At 38.9% G+C, this 18,745-nt stretch overlaps 2 protein-coding genes across 4 annotated transcripts; both read right to left on the bottom strand.

The window, feature by feature from the left end:
- Positions 1-1,632: 1,632 nt before the first annotated feature.
- On the bottom strand, positions 1,633-17,843 carry LOC146483399 (neuronal pentraxin-1-like). 3 transcript variants are annotated; one of them, XM_085106143.1, is made up of 5 exons: positions 17,775-17,843; positions 5,491-5,541; positions 4,283-4,365; positions 3,264-3,471; positions 1,633-2,216 (listed from the first exon to the last, which is right to left on the bottom strand). In XM_085106143.1, the coding sequence occupies exons 3-5, from the start codon at positions 4,353-4,355 to the stop codon at positions 1,820-1,822; spliced, it is 678 nt and encodes a 225-aa protein (XP_084962269.1). In that variant the 5' UTR covers positions 4,356-4,365; positions 5,491-5,541; positions 17,775-17,843; the 3' UTR covers positions 1,633-1,819. The 3 variants fall into 3 exon arrangements, with proteins under 3 accessions (XP_084962269.1, XP_084962270.1, XP_084962271.1); XM_085106144.1 differs by lacking the exon at positions 17,775-17,843 and adding an exon at positions 6,835-6,931; XM_085106145.1 differs by lacking the exons at positions 1,633-2,216; positions 3,264-3,471; positions 4,283-4,365; positions 5,491-5,541 and adding exons at positions 11,209-11,786; positions 12,894-13,101; positions 13,874-13,956; positions 15,021-15,071 and having other exon boundaries at positions 17,775-17,829.
- Positions 8,870-9,559, bottom strand: LOC146483400 (uncharacterized). Its single transcript, XM_085106031.1, has one exon. The coding sequence runs from the start codon at positions 9,557-9,559 to the stop codon at positions 8,870-8,872; it is 690 nt and encodes a 229-aa protein (XP_084962157.1).
- Positions 17,844-18,745: the final 902 nt, after the last annotated feature.

Below are 18,745 nucleotides of genomic sequence, written 5' to 3'. Positions count from 1 at the left end.
CTGCTGACGTTGACATTAAAAGCTGGCTTTAGTTCTTGAATAAACAAGGTTTCTTTGATTTTACAGCGATAATCATTTTTGCCCGACGCTAAAATATCAAAATGATCCCACTTGACATTGTGTCCGGTGGTTTTGACATGGTCAGCAATGGCTGACGTGCTGTCATTTTTAGCGAGGGCCTTGAAGTGTTCCATTTTCCTGTCATCCGAAGTCTTCGCTTTGTTCTACCGATATAAAAATCATTTTTTTAACAATTATTTTTGTAGTTTGACTTCGAATTTTAAAAAGGCTCATTTTTAAGTTTGGATCTCTGTTCTGTGTTAAATTTAAACTACGCAGTTTTCGAGGTCTTGGTGTGTGGTACTGTTCCTTTACAACATTCACCAATACACATTGGAAATATTCGGTCAAACAGGGCCCAGTTGCTCGAAGCATGGCTAGCGCTAGCCCGGGTTAAATGCCATGACAACCTATAGGTTTTAATACCTCTTAACAAATGGTTAGTGCAAATGGTTAGTGCTAACATGAGATGATCACGTGTTAACACACAAAGCACCTAATCTCTCGATATGCGGTACACTCTTACGGCTAAATATAATTCACGTGATACTCAAAGAAGGCTGGCTATGAAGAGCGTGAACGCATTATTTTTGAGCGGTACTGTTAAAATGTATCTCGTACTTTTAGCCCAGCCTATTTCAAAAATGAGTTTCGTACAATTCGTGCACATTTTGGGCGTTGTAATGGTATAAGTAAATTTTATACTGTCAAGAGAGTTTTGATACTGTACATGTGTGTTCCAGTTTTAATATAGGGAAATTGTTCTGTTGCACTGAGCTGCTACATTGTAATTTTTAAAGTTGTGAAATTTGCAAACAGACTGTTTAAATATAACGAATGGTGTTATTAAGGGAAAAAATGAAGTGTATCAAGTTTAAATCCACTGTCCAAATTTGAGTCCATTCCATTCTATTTTTATGGTGAGGCGATCGGAGATCATTTGTGGTCCAATTAGGGATAATTTGCGGGCCTGTACAGGCCTAAAATTTTGCATCTGTAATTAAACAAGGTCTTTTGTCATTCACCCTTTCCCAGCAGCTGTTTCAAGTGCGTGTCGTTGAGGAGCTCTTCCTGTGGCTTGTACCTCTCTGCACAGAGCTTAAATGGTCCCGCAAGTCATCCTAGAGTGGCTTTTAAATTCATTTATCGTATATCGCGGCAAAATATTTTCATAAAAACCTTGGTTTTGGTGAAGATCGCGCCTCACGGATAGGTTGCAACCGCCGCCAGGATAGGAATGTCATCATAATTTTTTGGATTCACGAGACTCTGTTCTTCCAAAAACAACTCCACAATTTCGTTCAACCACAACAATTGGGAGAGGAGTCCATGTATGACCCCATGAAAAGGGTTTGAGTTAGGGTTAAGGTAACCGACAATTGTGCCGCCATTTTGTATTTTTGGTGCGGAATACATCGGACGGAGAAGGGAGCCCGGGAATGGATGGAACGTGTGTCAAATGGAACACGTTCTTCGCCGATAAACATTTCCCACCGAAATTCCCGGAAATTTCCGGAATCTTTTGGTAAATGGAAATGACCCTAGACCAAAGAATGAGATATAGCAGGAATATCACTTTGTGGAAAGCCACAACTGAGTTTTCTTTTAATCATCAAACTTGTGTTCTTGGTCCGATTACATTTAACTTTGTAATGTTTACTGATTACTCCCAGACTAGCCGATCTACACCAGTTTCTACACTTTAACGAGATTTTCGGACTGCCATAATATTTGAACACAGGGTGCTTGACACAGCTGCTCATTCGGATGGTGAGCATGGAGAAGGAATGACAAGTGCGGTGTTGCCTCTAATGGCGTCTCTGAAATCGGACCACTTGTAGACATTCCCGGCGTCCACACACCGACAAGACAGAGACATTTCTCTTATCTCATCTGCAGACAGCACGCGATCCCACACGTTGACGCCCGCCAGAGATCCGCGCAGGCTCTGATTCGCGTCAAGACCCGAGAAAAATTTGTCCTGTTCTTGCCCCAGCATCAAAGCTCCTTCGGGCTTGATTATGTAGTTTCTCTTGAAGTTTTTGGTCTGGTATTTCAGCTCTCCGTCTTTGTAGAAATTCAACGCGCCATCACTGTTCGTCCAAGTCACACCGATGTGATGCCATTTGCCATCATTAGCTGAAACTGGTGGTCGTCTGCAAAAGGAAAGCGTGTTCAGTGAGCTGTGCTAATTACAGATGGCTTAGGGCCTCTTCATATGAGCCCGGTCGACCGGGCTGGCTGGGTTTCCGAGACCTCGCCTCGCCACTCTTTTCTTTACAAAAATTTCGATGTGTTCGTATCTGAGACCGGTTACCGAGATCTCGGGTTTTGCGACCGAGATCTCGGTAACCGAGCTGGAAATTTTCCCATATGAACACTCCAGCCCGGATACCGGAACTGAGCGGAACGAAACAATTTTAACTGAGCATGGCTTGTAAGGTCGCTGACAATTCAGGGAAATTGTTTTTATACAGGGTTAACCTCCCGATTTCCCTATTCAGGATGTTTTTGTATTTGTGTTGAAGCCTCCTGAATAAATGTTAAGTCGGAACGCGGGTCCACGGGTATTTTGGGCCTTTAGGACATTTTTCATCTCGGTAACCGGGATTAAAATTTCCCATATGTACAGAAGACAAAATTCGTCCCGCCTACCGGGCCAGCCCGGTAACCGGGCTCATATGAAAAGGCCTTAGTGTAGATTCCGAGCCAGATTTACAGTCAACCTATACGTCACGCGTGACCACAGTATTTCCGAGAATGAAATGAACATTCGACTTCCACTTTGTAATATCCGACATTTGAATGGATTTCTCTGAAAATCTTTCCGAAAAAGACCCATTAACTTTATACCTATACGTACCATCAATAAACTAGGGAAATTTCTACGGAAACTCAGAAATCTCGTTGGCGATGTTCGGAGCCGACACGAAAATTTCAAAACGCCGTTCAAATTTCAAAAATACTGGTTACGCGTAATGTGGATTAACTGTAAAAGGAAGCTGAATATTATGATTTCTTTGTCAGATAACAAGCAACATGTGAAGATAACAGTGATACGGAGAGACATCTTGTGGTTGAAGAATGGTACTCAGGATCGTTTATATGAGTTAAATCGGTTAATTGATTTTGAAATGTTATGCATAAAGTACCCGATTAGTAGGGTACTTGAATTTTAAAGGATCCAGGGTGGTATAACTAACCTAACTTCTCCATGAATGGATACCATAATGTTCCCGACAAAATCCACAAGCAGTTCATTATCCATCGTTGGCACAGCGTAACTAAACGGCGTCCCTTTAGTGTCACTTGTCTTCATCCAGAAACTCAAGGTGAACTGTGTCAACCTGGGCATGCCCCAGATGGAAGCGTAATCGGTGGTTCCTTTGTTTGGGAAATGGAGGGCATAATCTGTACATAAAAAAATTGTGCGAATTTATCGTTACTTCTTACGCTTACATCATAATTATTTTGTGCAAGTTTAATTCATCATCATCATCATCATCATCATCATCACCACCACCACCATCATCATCATCATCATCATCATCATCATAATCATCATAACAATGATAATGATAATAATGACATACTATTTAGACAGAATAATATAACCTCGTCAGTGTAAAAAAAACACTGATTTTAAAGGGGGTTATTGCATTCAGTGAAACAGTGGCTGAAAATTTGAGGGAAAAACCAATACTTAGCTGCATAAAGCGTATTGGCAAATTATAAATGTTAGTGCCCGGCTGTTGGTTTAAGATATTTTGGGGAAGATTTTCATGCCGTTAAGAGACTGGTACAATTTAAGTAAAGATATTAGGAACTGTGAATCTATGTTAAGATTTACAATGTAATTAAATCTATTTTATTAACTTTCTATGTTCTACTTATTACTTTTTTTCATTTCTCGGTTATTGTTGTTAATTTTTGCTATTGTAATAATAATAATAATAATAATGATAATAATAATAATAATAATGATGATGATCTAATTATCAAGAAGATACTGCATAGAGCTTAACGAAGTGGACTCCTGCGACCGACTCTCCTTGTCTTCTACTTCGATTTTGGTTACTTTCAGAATTAACTTAAATTTAAAAGTGAAACACTGAACACTGTTAAGCAAGAGAAAAAGAAAAACCCTCTGTATCTGTTTAGCAACGTGTGGACTAATGTTATTCAACCTCATCAATGTTGCAATGGGCGAATTTTAACTTACCATCCGACATGTAACCGCTGACATATGCGGCGCAGAAAAGGGCAAGACAAAGGGAAGCAAATAACTTGGACATGATTCAACTCCTATTAGATAGAAAAGAAAAAGAGTGAATATACCAAAAAGCATATTACCAGCCCGGTCCAATAACACTGAGTTTTCAAGGCTGTTAAACACCATTTACATGCACCCGATGTTACTCTAGCTTGCCAGAGTTTCAACGGACTTGCTCCTTCCTACCAAAACAGAAAACTTGTCGTCCTGACTCAGTTCAGCGCAAGCACGCAATTTAAGTGACTTTCTCTTGACAGTGAAGAAAAACTATCATTCTCGGAAACCCAAAATTTGAGGGATACGATTCCATTCCCTAAAATTTTCAAAGTTTATGTATGCTTACACTAAATTTGCCTTTTTGAAAGTCCATAGTTACTTGTGTGATGTGGGAATAACGAAACTACCTTGGTTTCATGTTCTCGATGGGATTCCCTGATCATTGAGCGACACAATTATTTAAACAGGTTTCGCTTTAAACACGCCAGTGCAAAAGTAAGTTTTATGTGAATGATCTTGATGTGAAACTTTACCGTAAAGCGACTCTCACTGAAAGGGGTCCACAAATAAAATATCTCTGAGCGTTCCATCATTACTTAAATTGCACAAAGAAAGTTAATTTTACACTCGAATTCACGAATTCTACCATTGTTTGTTTTCATTGAGGTTAGATTCTTTACAAAAACTTGCCTATATACTAAAATTGAAATTATTTGAAACATGTATTACCTAGTTATTTTGTTTAGCTAGAAGCTATTTCAACGCAAATCATTATGAATTCTCAATCGAATTAAATGGCAGTTGACTATTCCATCTTAGCAAGAGAAACAGAACAGATGTACTTATTCGTCAATAAAAACCGCACACAGCCAGATAAACTATATTTCCAACCAAACACGCAAATACAAAAAGAGTATTGGCGGTTCCTAACAAAAGGTGAAGTGCTGCGAGTAGATGTGTGGCTATCACATTCGTTTGACGCAACAGTCACTTTGAACGCGTGAAAGGGCGTGAGTGCAGTAGGATTTTTGGATGCTATTTTGTCGATAACTAATGACTCTTCGTCGTTGTTGCGCATGATTCTAGACTTAGCTATGTGTACATCCCTTCCTGCCAAACACTCGAATACAAAATAGTAAAATGACTTGAAAACTACCTACCTTCAAGAAGACACTCAGTGATTGTGTTGTCAACGCATTAAGAAACAAAATCTAAAGAAAAGAAGACAAAATGAACATCACTCCTGAGAGACTGTTTAAAAATATATATATATCAGCTAAACATTCAAAAATGTGGCGCAGTCAGCTTGAAGACTCGTTTTGCTTGCATTGCTTTAGCATTTAGTTTATAGTCGACTCGGGCATTTGTGAAAACCCTACAACTGAATCCCTAAAGGTGAATATAGTCATACACTCTGAGAGTTAAGCCTTTTTTAGTATACTTTAGAAAATGTTCATTTTTAAAACTAGTGAAACGGCGGTAACGTTCGGTGTCTGAAATATTTGCTTTGAACGCCTTCTCACCTAATGTTCCGAAGCGCGAATCAGTGTTTTTGGTAAAACTACTTTCTCGAATACGCAAGATATGTCGCTCTGGATTTATACTGAGTCCTCTGAGAGGCCTATCCAAACTGAAATTTTAAATTTAAAATGTATAAAATTCACACCCTACAAAGAAAAAGAAAAGAATTTGTAGTTTTAGACTTATGCCCTGGTCCTGAAAAACATACCAACAGCATTACACTTCAACGCCAGTTAGAGTTATCATCTAAACAAAACAAAGAAATTACTGATCTAAAATAAGTTAGAGATATAAATTTTTACATTGGATGATCTCAAATGAAAGCGAAAGCGACTAGAACAAATAATTCTAGTTTTGTTCCCTCATATCCCTCCTCAAAAAGACTATATACTACCTCCAACAAAGTCCCGGTGACCAAGTCCAGTTAACACCATTAAAACACGGGGTTTACCAGTGTTGAGTGTACGCTAAGAATAAACTAGGCAGAGAGGTTCAAAAATTCGACATTTTGTGAGGCTGTGAGCAAGAGATGCGATATCTTTTAAAAAGATATTTTATAGCTGCTTTAAAGCCTTGCAAAAACCTAATTGAGATCTCGACACAGCTTGGTGTGGATGCCGCTTTATAATCGGTCACACGCAATGATTTTAGATACCGTCCAGGCCCCATGAAAACCCGGAGACTTCCGTTTCACCATCGCCTCCTTTTCCCCAAGTAGGAAATGTAATATACGGAATGCCGTATGTCCTGGCAAAACATGGGACCGCATAGAAAGAATCGGAGACGTAGAGAGCCCTTCAAAAAAGTGAGCCCGAGGAAGGCGTAAAATTCGATGAAAATATTGCTTCAACTTTTTTTGAAAGACTGTGCAGATGTATCGGGAGTTGTCTCACTGTTCAAACTCTGCTCTTCAGAAGAGCAGATTGAGAAATTACTACTGAGGATAGTTCGAGAGAACCGCGGTTACCTCTTGTAACACTCACCTTCTGTTCAGCACAGGCAGCCGTTCAGCACAAACTGATTGTCGGCAACTCCGAGGTGATAACTTTGTTGGTGATTAACGGAATATAATTTGCAATTAAAATTTCAATTGCGACATTTGAAATTAAACTTGAAAACAAGTGTTACCGCCGAGTAATCGCCTTCGGCTACGCAATGTATCAATTGGATACCAGCGATGTTTCGAGAAATGTTTGTCAGTCATTTGGTGACATTGGCTAGTGAAATTTGATGATAATTATTTCAGTAAAATTTCAAACACGTTTGGTGAGTTGTGCGCAGAAACGATAAGGTTTTACTAAAGAAAATCATTTTTTCTCGTTAACATCTCCCACATCTCCCCGAATCAAAATTCCTTCACTTGAGCGGTCCCATTATACCACGCATCACATAGGTAGGGGGTCTATGCAAATGAAAATTTAGAAAATTAACCAAGAAAATGCTCCATAGTGCAAAACAATGCTGGCCTTTCATGTTAACGCAGAGCTACTCAATTATACTTAGAAACAGAAAACAGCGAGCGACAAATGAAGGATAAACACGGTTAAGCGGCCATTTCTGCCGTTTGCCTTTTACTTTCACTGTTACTTCGTGAAAAGCCTACAGAATTCGCACGCCCAAAACAAGTCACTAGTATTCAACTGTAGGACGGCTGTGAGGCTAAAATACTTACAAACGAAAGTTTCCCTCTCGACTTTGTAACATTTCTTTTCTTCGTCATTAAACTGACGTAGACAAAACAGAAATTTCCCCGTTTACCAGTGTTGAGAGTATGCTAAGAATAAACTAGGTAGAGAAGTTCAACAATTCGACATTTTGTGAGGCAGTAAGCAAGAGATGTGATATCTTTTTATAGCTGCTTTAAAGCCATGCAAAAACCTAATTGAGATCTCGACACAGCTTGGTGTGGATGCGGCTTTATGGGACACACGCAATGAATTTAGATACCGTCCAGGCCTCCTGAAAACCCGGAGACTTCCGTTTCACCATCGCCTCCTTTTCCCCAAATGGGAAATGCCGTATATCCTGGGAAAACATGAGATCGCATAGAAAGAATCGGAGACGTCCTTCAAAAAAGTGAGCCCGAGGAAGGCGTAAAATTCGATGAAAATTTTGTTTCAACTTTTTTTGAAAGATCGTGCAGTTGTATCGGGAGTTGTCTCACTGCTAAAACTCTCCTCTTCAGAAGAAGAGATTGAGAAATAACTACTGAGGATAGTTCGAGAGAACCGCGGTTACCTCTTGTAACACTCACCTTCAGTTCAGCACAGGCAGCCGTTCAGCATAAACTGATTGTCGGCAACTCCGAGGTGACAACTTTGTTGGTGATTAACGGAATATAATTTGCAATTTTAATGGAGTCATTGACTCACTGACTCATTGTTAAAACTGAAATTAAACTTGGAAACAAGTGTTCGCCTACGGCTAAGAAATTTCTAAGATACCAGCGATGTTTTGAGAAATGTTTGTTTGTCATTTGGGGACATTGGCAAGTGAAGTTTGATGATAATTATTCAGTAAAATTTCAAACACGTTTGGTGAGTTGTGCGCAGAAACGATCAGGTTTTACAAAAAAAAAAAAAATCATTTTCTTGTTAACATCTCCAACATCTCCCCAAATCAAAATTCCTTCACTTGAATTGAGCTCAATAAGCGGTCCCATTATACCACCCCTCAAATAGGTAGGGGGTCTATGCAAATGAAAATTTAAAATTCACCAAGAAAATGCTCCATAGTGTAAAACAATGCTGGCCTTTTCATGCTAACGCAAAGCTACTAAATTATACTTAGAAACTGAAAACAGCGGGCGGCTAATGAAGGATAAACACGGTTAAGCGGCCATTTCTGCCGTTTGCCATTTACTGTTACAAAATCGTGCACTGGAAGTAGATATAGCGAAAAAAAACACACTCTTTTTATATGTAAAAGAACCTTTTTTATAACAACGTTGAGGCAGTGTACAAGAGTGACAGGCCTGCACGACTCCCTAGTGTGTGTCGTAGCCTTTCTTTCTGGCTCTCACGAGTACTGATCTTTGATCGACCGCCCTCTTTTGTAAGATATGAGGGGCGGGTCTTTGTAGATTTCTTTGAGCAATGGTTGTTGCCCTATTAAGTGCCAGTCTTTCAAGAGGATTTGTTTTAAGTTTGGCACGGCTGGGTGGTATTGTGTAGCGAAAGGCAAGATTCGTTTGTTCTCCTTTTGTTTTTGAAGGAGTGCCAGTTTCCTGTTTTCAAATTGCACTTCTGAGAGGGTCCTTTGAACAAGGTTCTCGGGATAACCTCTTTCCCTTAGGCGTGATTTAAGATTTTTAATTTGCTCTTCAAATATTTCTTTAGAAGAGTTTGTTCTGCGGAGTGTCCGAGCCTCGCGTTTGATGAAGCCCTTTTTGACCCCTGGTGGGTGGCACGAAGAGAAGTGCCTACATTGAAATATTTCAGTAGGTTTGAAGTGCGTACGCACATCAAGAACTGAATTGCTTATGAATCTTTCACCTTTATAAATGTTTGTATCCAGAAATGTCGTTTCTGTTTCTGAAATTTCAGCCGTGAATTTAATTGTCGGGTGGTGTTTGTTTGCTTGTTCAATGAACTGCAGTATTTCCTCTCTGTTTAGAGTCCAGAGGGAAAATATGTCGTCTAAATATCGCTTCCAAATGAGCAGTTTTAATGCGCTTTGGTTTAAAATCTCCGTTTCAACCTTAGCCATAAAAAAAATAATAACGTTCAGTCTCAGCCTTAACATAGCATTCTAACCGATGTGCTCTATTATTAATCAGGGCAAACTTTTGAAAACGCTTCCGTGCAAAACATTAGAAATAGGCGGGGATGCACAATCTGCGAGCCAGCGAGGCATGCGACGCAGACGTGCGAGGCACTCAGGTTAGCCTGAAAAACACTTCGGTTAGCCTAAAAAGCACTCAGGTTAGCTTGATAGCTCCCCGGTTAGCTTAACAGTTAGCATTTATGTTGGGGGTTGTTCATGCCTCGCACGTTCATGCCTCGCACGTCTGCCTCGCATGCCTCGCTGGCTCGCATATTGTATGCACTCGAAACAGGCGTTCACGTTTTGAATGCATAAACGATAAGGTTTTACCAAAGAAAATCAATTTTTTTGTTAACATCTCCCCGAATTAAAATTCCGCTCTCCTTACATCACTTGAATTGAGCTCAATAAGCGTTCCCTTTATACCACCTCCCATTTACGGTAGAGGGTCTATGCAAAAAAAAAAAATAGATCAACCGTGACTGAAACTTGAAAACAAGTGTTACCGCCAAGTGATCGCCTACAGCCACGCAAAGTATTTCTAATATACCAGCGATGTTTCGAGAAATGTTTATCAGTCATTTGGTGACATTGGCTACTGAAATTTGATGATAATTATTTCAATAAATTTTCAAACACGTTTGGTGAGTTGTGTGCAAAAACATCTCCCCGAATTGATATTCCGCCCTCCTAACATCACTTGAATTGAGCTCAATAAGCGGTCCCTTTATACCACCTCCCATTTTACGGTAGAGGGTCTATGCAAAAAAAATTGATTAAAATTCATCACGAAAATGCTCCGAAGCATATGTTGTACCGTGTCTCATCGATAACATGATAATACGAGTTTGTTTAATTTCTTAATAGTATTGCTCCATTTCCAGGTAATTTATTTTGAAGAAGATACATTTTTATCAACTGACTATTTTTCTGTGTACTACATAACGCCCACGTTGAAATAAGTATGTCAACAACTTGGAGATAAATCGAGGGACATAAACACAGCCATCTTTGCATCATAGTTGAACGATGCACAACATGTTTACAAAGACTGATCATGTTATAAAATAATCAAAGGCAAAGATATTGACCATAAAGCTGTGGATTTATCAAAATCACTTCTTTCATCGAAGCAAAGTAGAAGCAGCTTAATATTTATATCGTCCACCCGGGGGTGACGTACTCCCTAAAATGAACTACTATGTGGGGTTCCTTTTCTGTTAAAAATTGTATGAAAGAGATCGGCCTCGGAGCGAAGACTCCCCGTATGAAACTTTTACGGTCCCATCCCCCCTCCCCTCCCCCCACAATATCGTCACCATTGTTAATGACCTTGAAAGAAAACTCTTCCAAAAGAAAAAAAAAAAAATCCTTGCAGTATACAGGATGTTTGTCGCATGAACCTAGTTTAATGGCCTTACTCTCACGAACACCCGTAGCTTGTAGGCCTACCCTCCTTGAACTAAAATATTTGAGTGCTTTTGTGCAGACTACCAATCGGGGCACTTCTATGCGTCGCAAAGCAGTCCTTTGTATCAGTTTCCAAAAAAGGTTTGGAGTCAGTTAGTCCAAAGAATGAGATAGAGAAGGAATATCACTTTGTGGAAAGCCACAAGTTTTCTTTTAATCATCACACTTGTGTTCTTGGTCCGATTACATTTAACTTTGTAATGTTTATCACTCTAAGAGTAGCCGATCTACACCAGTTTCTACACTTTAACGAGATTTTCGGACTGCCATAATATTTGAACACAGGGTGCTTATCACAGCTGCTCATTCGGATGGTGAGCATGGAGAAGGAATGACAAGTGCGGTGTTGCCTCTAATGGCGTCTCTGAAATCGGACCACTTGTAGACATTCCCGGCATCCACACACCGACAAGTCAGAGAATATTCTGCTATCTCATCTGCTGACAGCACGCGATCCCACACGTTGACGCCCGCCAGAGATCCACGCAGGCTCTGAGCCGGGTCAAGACCCCCGAAAAATTTGTCCTGTTCTTGCCCCAGCATCAAAGCTCCTTCGGGCTTGATTATGTAGTTTGTCTTGAAGTTTTTGGTCTGGTATTTCAGCTCTCCGTCTTTGAAGAATTTCAACGCGCCATCACTGTTCGTCCAAGTCACACCGATGTGATGCCATTTGCCATCATTAGCTGAAACTGGTGGTCGTCTGCAAAAGGAAAGCGTGTTTAGTGAGCTGTGCTAATTACAGATGGCTTATTAGTGTAGATTCCGAGCCAGTTTTACAGTCAACCTACTTCACGCGTGACCAGTATTTCCGAGAATGAAATGAACAAGGGTTGAAATGAACATTCGATTTTCCACTTTGTGATAGTTTTCGACGCCATTTTGAAGAGTAGGCAAACAGGCTTGAAATAAGAGTGTTTGTATGGAAATCCGATGTCAAATAATTTTCATAAAACATCGCTTCTGAAAAATTCATGAATTGGAAACCTTTGGCACTAGGAAGAGGATTTTAAATAAAAAAAATTGGAGGGATGTAATTGTGCCAGAAAGCGTCCAGTCGTGTTTTGAATTTTCCATACATTTCCCTGTATTTTTTTTCCCGCGAACTATTTTTAGAAGCAGTTCACGGGGGTTTGCTATACAGACAAACGAATGGAAAGTTCAAAACACGACCGGACGCTTTCTGGCACAGCTATATTCCTCCAATTTCTTTTCTTAAAATCCTTTTTCTAGAGCTAAAAGTTTCTCATTCATGAATTTTTCTGAAGTGATGTTTTATGAAAATTATTTGACATCAGATTTCCATACAAACACTGTTATTTCAAGGCTGTTTGCCCACCCGTCAAAATGGCGTCGAAAACCGTGATAAGGCCTATTTCCCGGTTTGAATGGATTTCTCTGAAAATCTTGAAATCCGAAAAAGACGCATTAACTTTATACCTATACGTACCATCAATAAACTGGGGAATTTTCAACGGTTCTACGGGAACTCTGAAATCTCATTGGCAATGTTCGGAACTGACACCTAAATTTCAAAGCGCCGTTCAAATTTCAAAGCTACTTGCAATTGTTACGCGTGATGTGGATTGACTATAAGGGGAAGCTAAATATTAGGATTTCTTTGTCAGATAACAAGGAACATGTGAAGATAACCGTGATACAGAGAGACATCTTGTGGTTGAAGAATGGTACTCAGGATCGTTTACATGAGTTAAATCGGTTAATTGATTTTGAAATGTTAGCACAAGTTATACAGTACCCGGTTAGTGGGGTACTTGAATTTTAAAGGATGCAGGGTGGTATAACTAACCTAACTTCTCCATGAATGTATACCATAAAGTTCCCGTTAAAATCCACAAGCAGTTCATTATCCATCGTTGGGACAGCGTAACTAAACGGCGTCCCTTTAATGTCACTTGTCTTCATCCAGAAAGACACGGTGAACTGTTTCAAACTGGGCATGCCCCAGATGGAGGCGTAATCGGTGGTTCCTTTGTTTGGGAAATGGAGGGCATAATCTGCACATAAAAGAAATTATGCCAATTTATTGTTTCTTCTTACGCTTACATCATACTTATTTTGTGCAATATCATTATCACCATCACCACTATCATCATCATAACAATGATAATGATAATAATGACATAATATTTAGACAGAATAACCTCGTCAGTGTAAAAAAAATCCCACTGATTTCAAAGGGGGTTATTGCATTCAGTGAAACAGTGGCTTAAAATTTGTGGGAATTAACCAATACTTAGCTGCATAAAGTGTATTGGCAAATCATAAATGTTAGTGCCCAGCTGTTGGTTTAAGACTGGAACAATTTAAGTAAAGATATTAGGAACTGTTAATCTATGATATGATTTAATTAAATCTACTTATTTTATCAACTTAAAGTTTCTATGTTGTATTTATTTATTTTTTTTTTTCATTTCTCGGTGATTGTTGTTAGTTTTGCTATAAACAGCGAACAACAACAACAACAACAACAACAACAACAACAACAACAACAATAATAATAATAATAATAATAATAATAATAACAACAATAACAACAATCTGATGACCAAGAAGATACAGCATAGCGCTTAACGATGTGGACTCCTGCAACCGTCTCTCCATGTGTTTTACTTTGATTTTGGTTACTTTCAGAGTTAACGTAAATTTAAAAGTGAAACACTGAACGCTGTTAAGCAAGAGAAAAAGAAAAACCTTCAGTATCTGTTTAGAAACGTGTGGACTAAAGTTATTCAACCTCGATTTTGCAATGGGCGAATTTTAACTTACCATCCGACAAGTAACCACTGACATATGCGGCGCAGGAAAGGGCAAGACAAAGGAAAGCAAATAACTTGGACATGATTCAACTCCTATTAGATAGAAAAGAAAAAGGGTGAATATACCAAAAAGCATATTACCACCCCGTTCAATGAGTTTTCAAGGCTATTAAACACCATTTACATGCACCCGATGTTACTCTAGCGTACAAGAGTTTCAACGGGCTCTCTCCTTCGTACCTAAACTGTAAACTTGTTGTTCTGACTCAGCTTAGCGCAAGCACGCAATTTAAGTGCCTTTCTCTTGACAGTGACGAAAAACTATCATTTTCGTAAAGCCAAAATTTGGGGAGTACGATTCCATTCCCTAAAATTTTCCGAGCTTTAGATTTTCAGCTAAAGAAATCGAATAGATCAAAGGCTATCAGTTGCTTACAATAATTGCCTTTTAAAAAGTCCATAATGACTTGTGCAATGTGGGAATAAGGAAACTATCTTCGTTTCAAGTTCTCGTTGGGATTCCCTGATCATTGAGAGACACGATGGTTTTAACAGGTTTCTCTTTTAACCCGACAGCGCAAAAGCAGGTTTCGTGTGAATGATCTTGATGTGAAACTCTACCGTAAAACGAGTCTCAAAGGGGGCCACAAATATTATATTTGTGAGCGTACCATCATTACTTAAATTGCACAAAAAAGTGAAGTTTAAACTCGAATTAACGAATTCTACCACTATTTGTTTCCATTGAGGTTAGATTCTTTGCAAAAAGTTGCCTATATACTATAACTGAGATTATTTGAAACATGGATTAACTAGAGCAAACAGAGCAGATCTACTAATTCGTCAATAAAAACACACAGTCAGATAAACCATATTATTCCAACCAAACACTCGAATACGAAAAGAGTATTGGCGGTTCCTAACAATAGGTGAAGTGCTGCGAGCAGATGTGTGGCTATCACATTTGTTTGACACAACAGCCACGTTGAACGCGCGAAAGGGCGTGACTGTAGTAGGATTTTTGTTTGGATGCTATTTTGTTGATAACTAATGACTCTTCGTCGTTGTTCCGCATGACTCTAGACTAAGCTATGTGTACATCCCTTCCTGCCAAACATTTCAATACAAAATAGTAAAATGCCTTGAAAACTACCTACCTTCAAGAAGACACACAGTGTTTGTGTTGTCGACGCAGTAAGAAACAAAATCTAAAGAAAAGAAGACAAAATGAACATCACTCCTGAGAGACTGTTTAAAAATATATCAGCTAAACATTCAAAAATCTGACACAGTCAGCTTGAAGACTCGTTTTGCTTGCGTTGTTTTGAGCATTAAGTTTATAGTCGACCCGGGCATTTGTGAAAACCCCACAACTGAAGGTGAATATAGTCATACACTCTGAGAGTTAAGCCTTTTTTAGTATAATTTAGAAAACGCTCATGTTTAAAACTAGTGAAACGGCGGTAACATTCGGTGTCTGAAATATTTGCTTTGAACGCCTTCTCACCTAATGTTCCGAAGCTCGAATCAGTGCTTTTTGTAAAACTACTTTCTCGTATACGCAATATATGTCGCTCTGGTTTTAGACTGAGTCCTCTGAGAGACCTATTCCAAAATAAATTTAAAATTTAAAATGCATAAAAATTCATCCCCCACAACGAAATAGAAAAGAATTTGTAGTTTTTGACTTATGCACTGGTCCTAAAACATGCGCATACCAACAGCATTACACGTCAACGCCAGTTAGAGTTATGATCTAAACAAAACAAAAAATCTACTGATCTAAAATAAGTTAGAGATATAAATTTTTACATTGGTTGATCTCTAATGAAAGCGTAAGCGACTAGACTGACAAAATAATTCTAATTTTGTTCCCTCATATCCGCCCTCCTCAAAAGACTGTTTGGATATTCAAAGCATTCACGGATTTTAACTTAGCAGTTATATATTACCTCCAGCAAAGTCCCGGTGACCAAGTCCAGTTAATGCTGTCTGAAACACGGTATTATTCAGTTTGAAGGGAATAGAAAAACGTTTCGGGTTTAAAATACCGTACATTTTGAACGTCGAATAGATATACTGTTCAACAAACATTCGATAAAAAAAATATAAATAACTCATCTCTAGCGTATTCTTATATGCTTTGGGGTTCAGTATTCTACCGTTTGGCCGTAGTCCGACTGAGACTGCCTTTTTAGTCTTCTATTTCACTTGATTTCAACGTATCCCTTATAACTGGGTGTCAGTAAAACGCGGGGTCGGGGTCGGGGTCGGGGTCGGGGTCGGGGTCATTTTTTTCCCTTTTTTTTCTTTTTTTTTTTCTTTCTTTTTTTTTTTTCAACATCACAGGTTATTTGTGGGTCAAATAAGGATTAACGCCAATATAAAAAAGTTAAGTCTCTAAAGCTTACTAGCTTAGGATAGGTCATCGGTGACAACACTCGATACAGTTCAGATACAGAATATATTCTGGCGTACTTTGGTTCCGTGAATTGACTACCTTTTATTCTTCCAAGAAACGAAATGAGGCAAAAAAAATACAAGGTACGAGACAATATATTTCCTTGAACTAACAAATTCGTGAACTAGAATGTGCATGAACTTACTATGAACACCTCACCGCCTTCCATGATCGTACTCGTTTATTTCCTAGAATGAAATAAACATGCGTTCGAATTCCTTTGTAAAGCTCGGCATTTGAATAGATTGTAGAACATTTCTCTGGAAATCTTTCCGAAAAAGACGCATTGACTGACAAAAAAAAGAAGATTCAAAATACTTTAGAGACAATTGTTATTCTTGAAATACTTGTTCTGAAATATAAAGAAAAATTCATAGTTTTATACCGTCAATAAACTAGGGAAATTTCCACGAGAACTCCGAAATCTCATTGCCGACATCAAAACTGACATGTAAATAGGCCTTATCACGGTTTTCAACGCCATTTTGACGAGTAGACAAACAGGCTTGAAATAACAGTGTTTGTATGGAAATCTGATGTCAAATAATTTTCATAAAACATCGCTGCTGAAAAATTAATGAATTGTCTTTTCGTAAAGATTTCCAGAGAAATGTTCTACATTCCATTCAAATGCCGCACTTTACAAAGGAATTCGAACGCATGTTTATTTCATTCTCGGAAAAAATAGTCACCCGTGACATGGTTGACTGTAACAAACGAGCAAGATCATGGAAGGCGGCAGGGGTGTTCATGAGTTCATGCACAATCTAGTTCAAGAATTTGTTAGTTCAAGGAAATATATTGTCTCGTAGAAGAATAAAAGGCAGTCAATTCATGGAACCAATGACCGCCAGAATACGGAACTGCATCGAGTGTTGTCACCGATGACCTATCGTTAGCTAGTAAGCTTTAGAGACTTTTAAGTCTTTTAGACTTTTAAAAAAGTTAAAACTTTTTTATATTGGCTTTAATCCTTGTTTGACCCACAAATGACCTGTGATGTTGAAAAAAAAAAAGAAAAAAAAAAAAAAGAAGAAAAAAAATGACCCCGACTCCGACCCCGACCCCGACCCCGACCCCGGCCCCGGCCCCGGCCCCGGCCCCGGCCCCGGCCCCGGCCCCGGCCCCGGCCCCGACCCCGACCCCGCGTTTTACTGACACCCCTTATAACTTGAACTGGCCAAAAACAATATTTCGTGAAAAGCCTACAGAATTCGCATGCCCAAAACAAGTCACTAACATTCAACTGTAGGACGCTGGGAGGCTAAAATACCTGCAAACGAAAGTTTCCTTCTCGATTTTGTAACATTTCTTTTCTTCGTCATTTAAACTCACGTAGACAAAACAGAAATTTCCCCGTTTACCGGTGTTGAGAGTACGCTAAGAGTAGATTGAGAAATTACTACTGAGGATAGTTCGAGAGAACCGCGGTTACTCTTGTAACACTTACCTTCTGGTCAGCACAGGCAGCCGTTCAGCACAAACTGATTGTTGGCAACTCCGAGGTGATAACTTTATTGGTGATTAACGTAATATAATTTTCAATTTAAATGTAAATGTCGACATTGTTAACACTGAAACTTGAAAGCAAGTGCTACCGCCGAGTGATCGCCTACAGCTAAGCAATGTATTTCTAAGATACCAGCGATGTTTCGAGAAATGTTTGTCAGTCATTTGTTGACATTGACTAGTGAAATTTGATGATAATTATTCAGTAACATTTCAAACACGTTTGTTGAGTTGTGCTCAGAAACGATAAGGATTTACCGAAGAAAATAATTTTTCTTCTTAACATCTCCCACATCTCCCCGAATCAAAATTCCTTCACTTGAATTGAGCTCAATATTAAAGCGGTCCCATTATACCACGCATCAATATAGGTAGGGGGTCTATGCAAATGAAAATTTAGAAAATTAACCAAGAAAATGCTCCATAGAGCAAAAAAAATGCTGGCCTTTCATGCTAACGCGAAGCTACTCAATTTTACTTAGAAACTGAAAACAGCGAACGGCAAATGAAGGATAAACACGGTTAAGCGGCCATTTCTGCCGTTTGCCTTTTACTGTTACAAAATCGGGCACTGGAAGTACATGTCGCGAAAATTTTTGTATATAGAAGAACCTTTTTTATAAGAACGTTGAGGCAGAGATTAACTAGAATTTCAGAACATACTAAGAACATTACCAGAGCTGACAGTCAGTTAAGAATTTCTTAATTTTGACAAATGTATGGAAAGTTTAAAACACGACTGGACGCTTTCTGGCACAGCTACATCCCTCCAATTTTTTTTCTCAAAATCCTTTTTCTAGTGCCAAAAGTTTCCAATTCATGAATTTTTCAGAAGCGATGTTTTATGAAATTTATTTGACATCAGATTTCAATACAAACACTGTTATTTCAAGCCTATTTGCCTACTCGTCA

This window comes from Pavona decussata, unplaced genomic scaffold (assembly GCF_977016875.1).
Source record: "Pavona decussata unplaced genomic scaffold, jaPavDecu1.1 SCAFFOLD_39, whole genome shotgun sequence".
NCBI classification, from domain to species: domain Eukaryota; kingdom Metazoa; phylum Cnidaria; class Anthozoa; order Scleractinia; family Agariciidae; genus Pavona; species Pavona decussata.
Note: the sequence above shows the minus strand (reverse complement) of the source record. Positions and strands in the feature narration are given on the sequence as shown.

Coding starts and splice junctions, on each gene's coding strand:
- LOC146483400 (XM_085106031.1), bottom strand. CDS start 9,559: ATGGCTAAGGTTGAAACGGAGATTTTAAACCAAAGCGCATTAAAACTG.
- LOC146483399 (XM_085106143.1), bottom strand. CDS start 4,355: ATGTCCAAGTTATTTGCTTCCCTTTGTCTTGCCCTTTTCTGCGCCGCA. Junction 3,472..4,282: donor CAGCGGTTACATGTCGGATG/GTAAGTTAAAAT, acceptor TTTTATGTACAG/ATTATGCCCTCCATTTCCCA. Junction 2,217..3,263: donor TCCATTCATGGAGAAGTTAG/GTTAGTTATACC, acceptor TTCCTTTTGCAG/ACGACCACCAGTTTCAGCTA.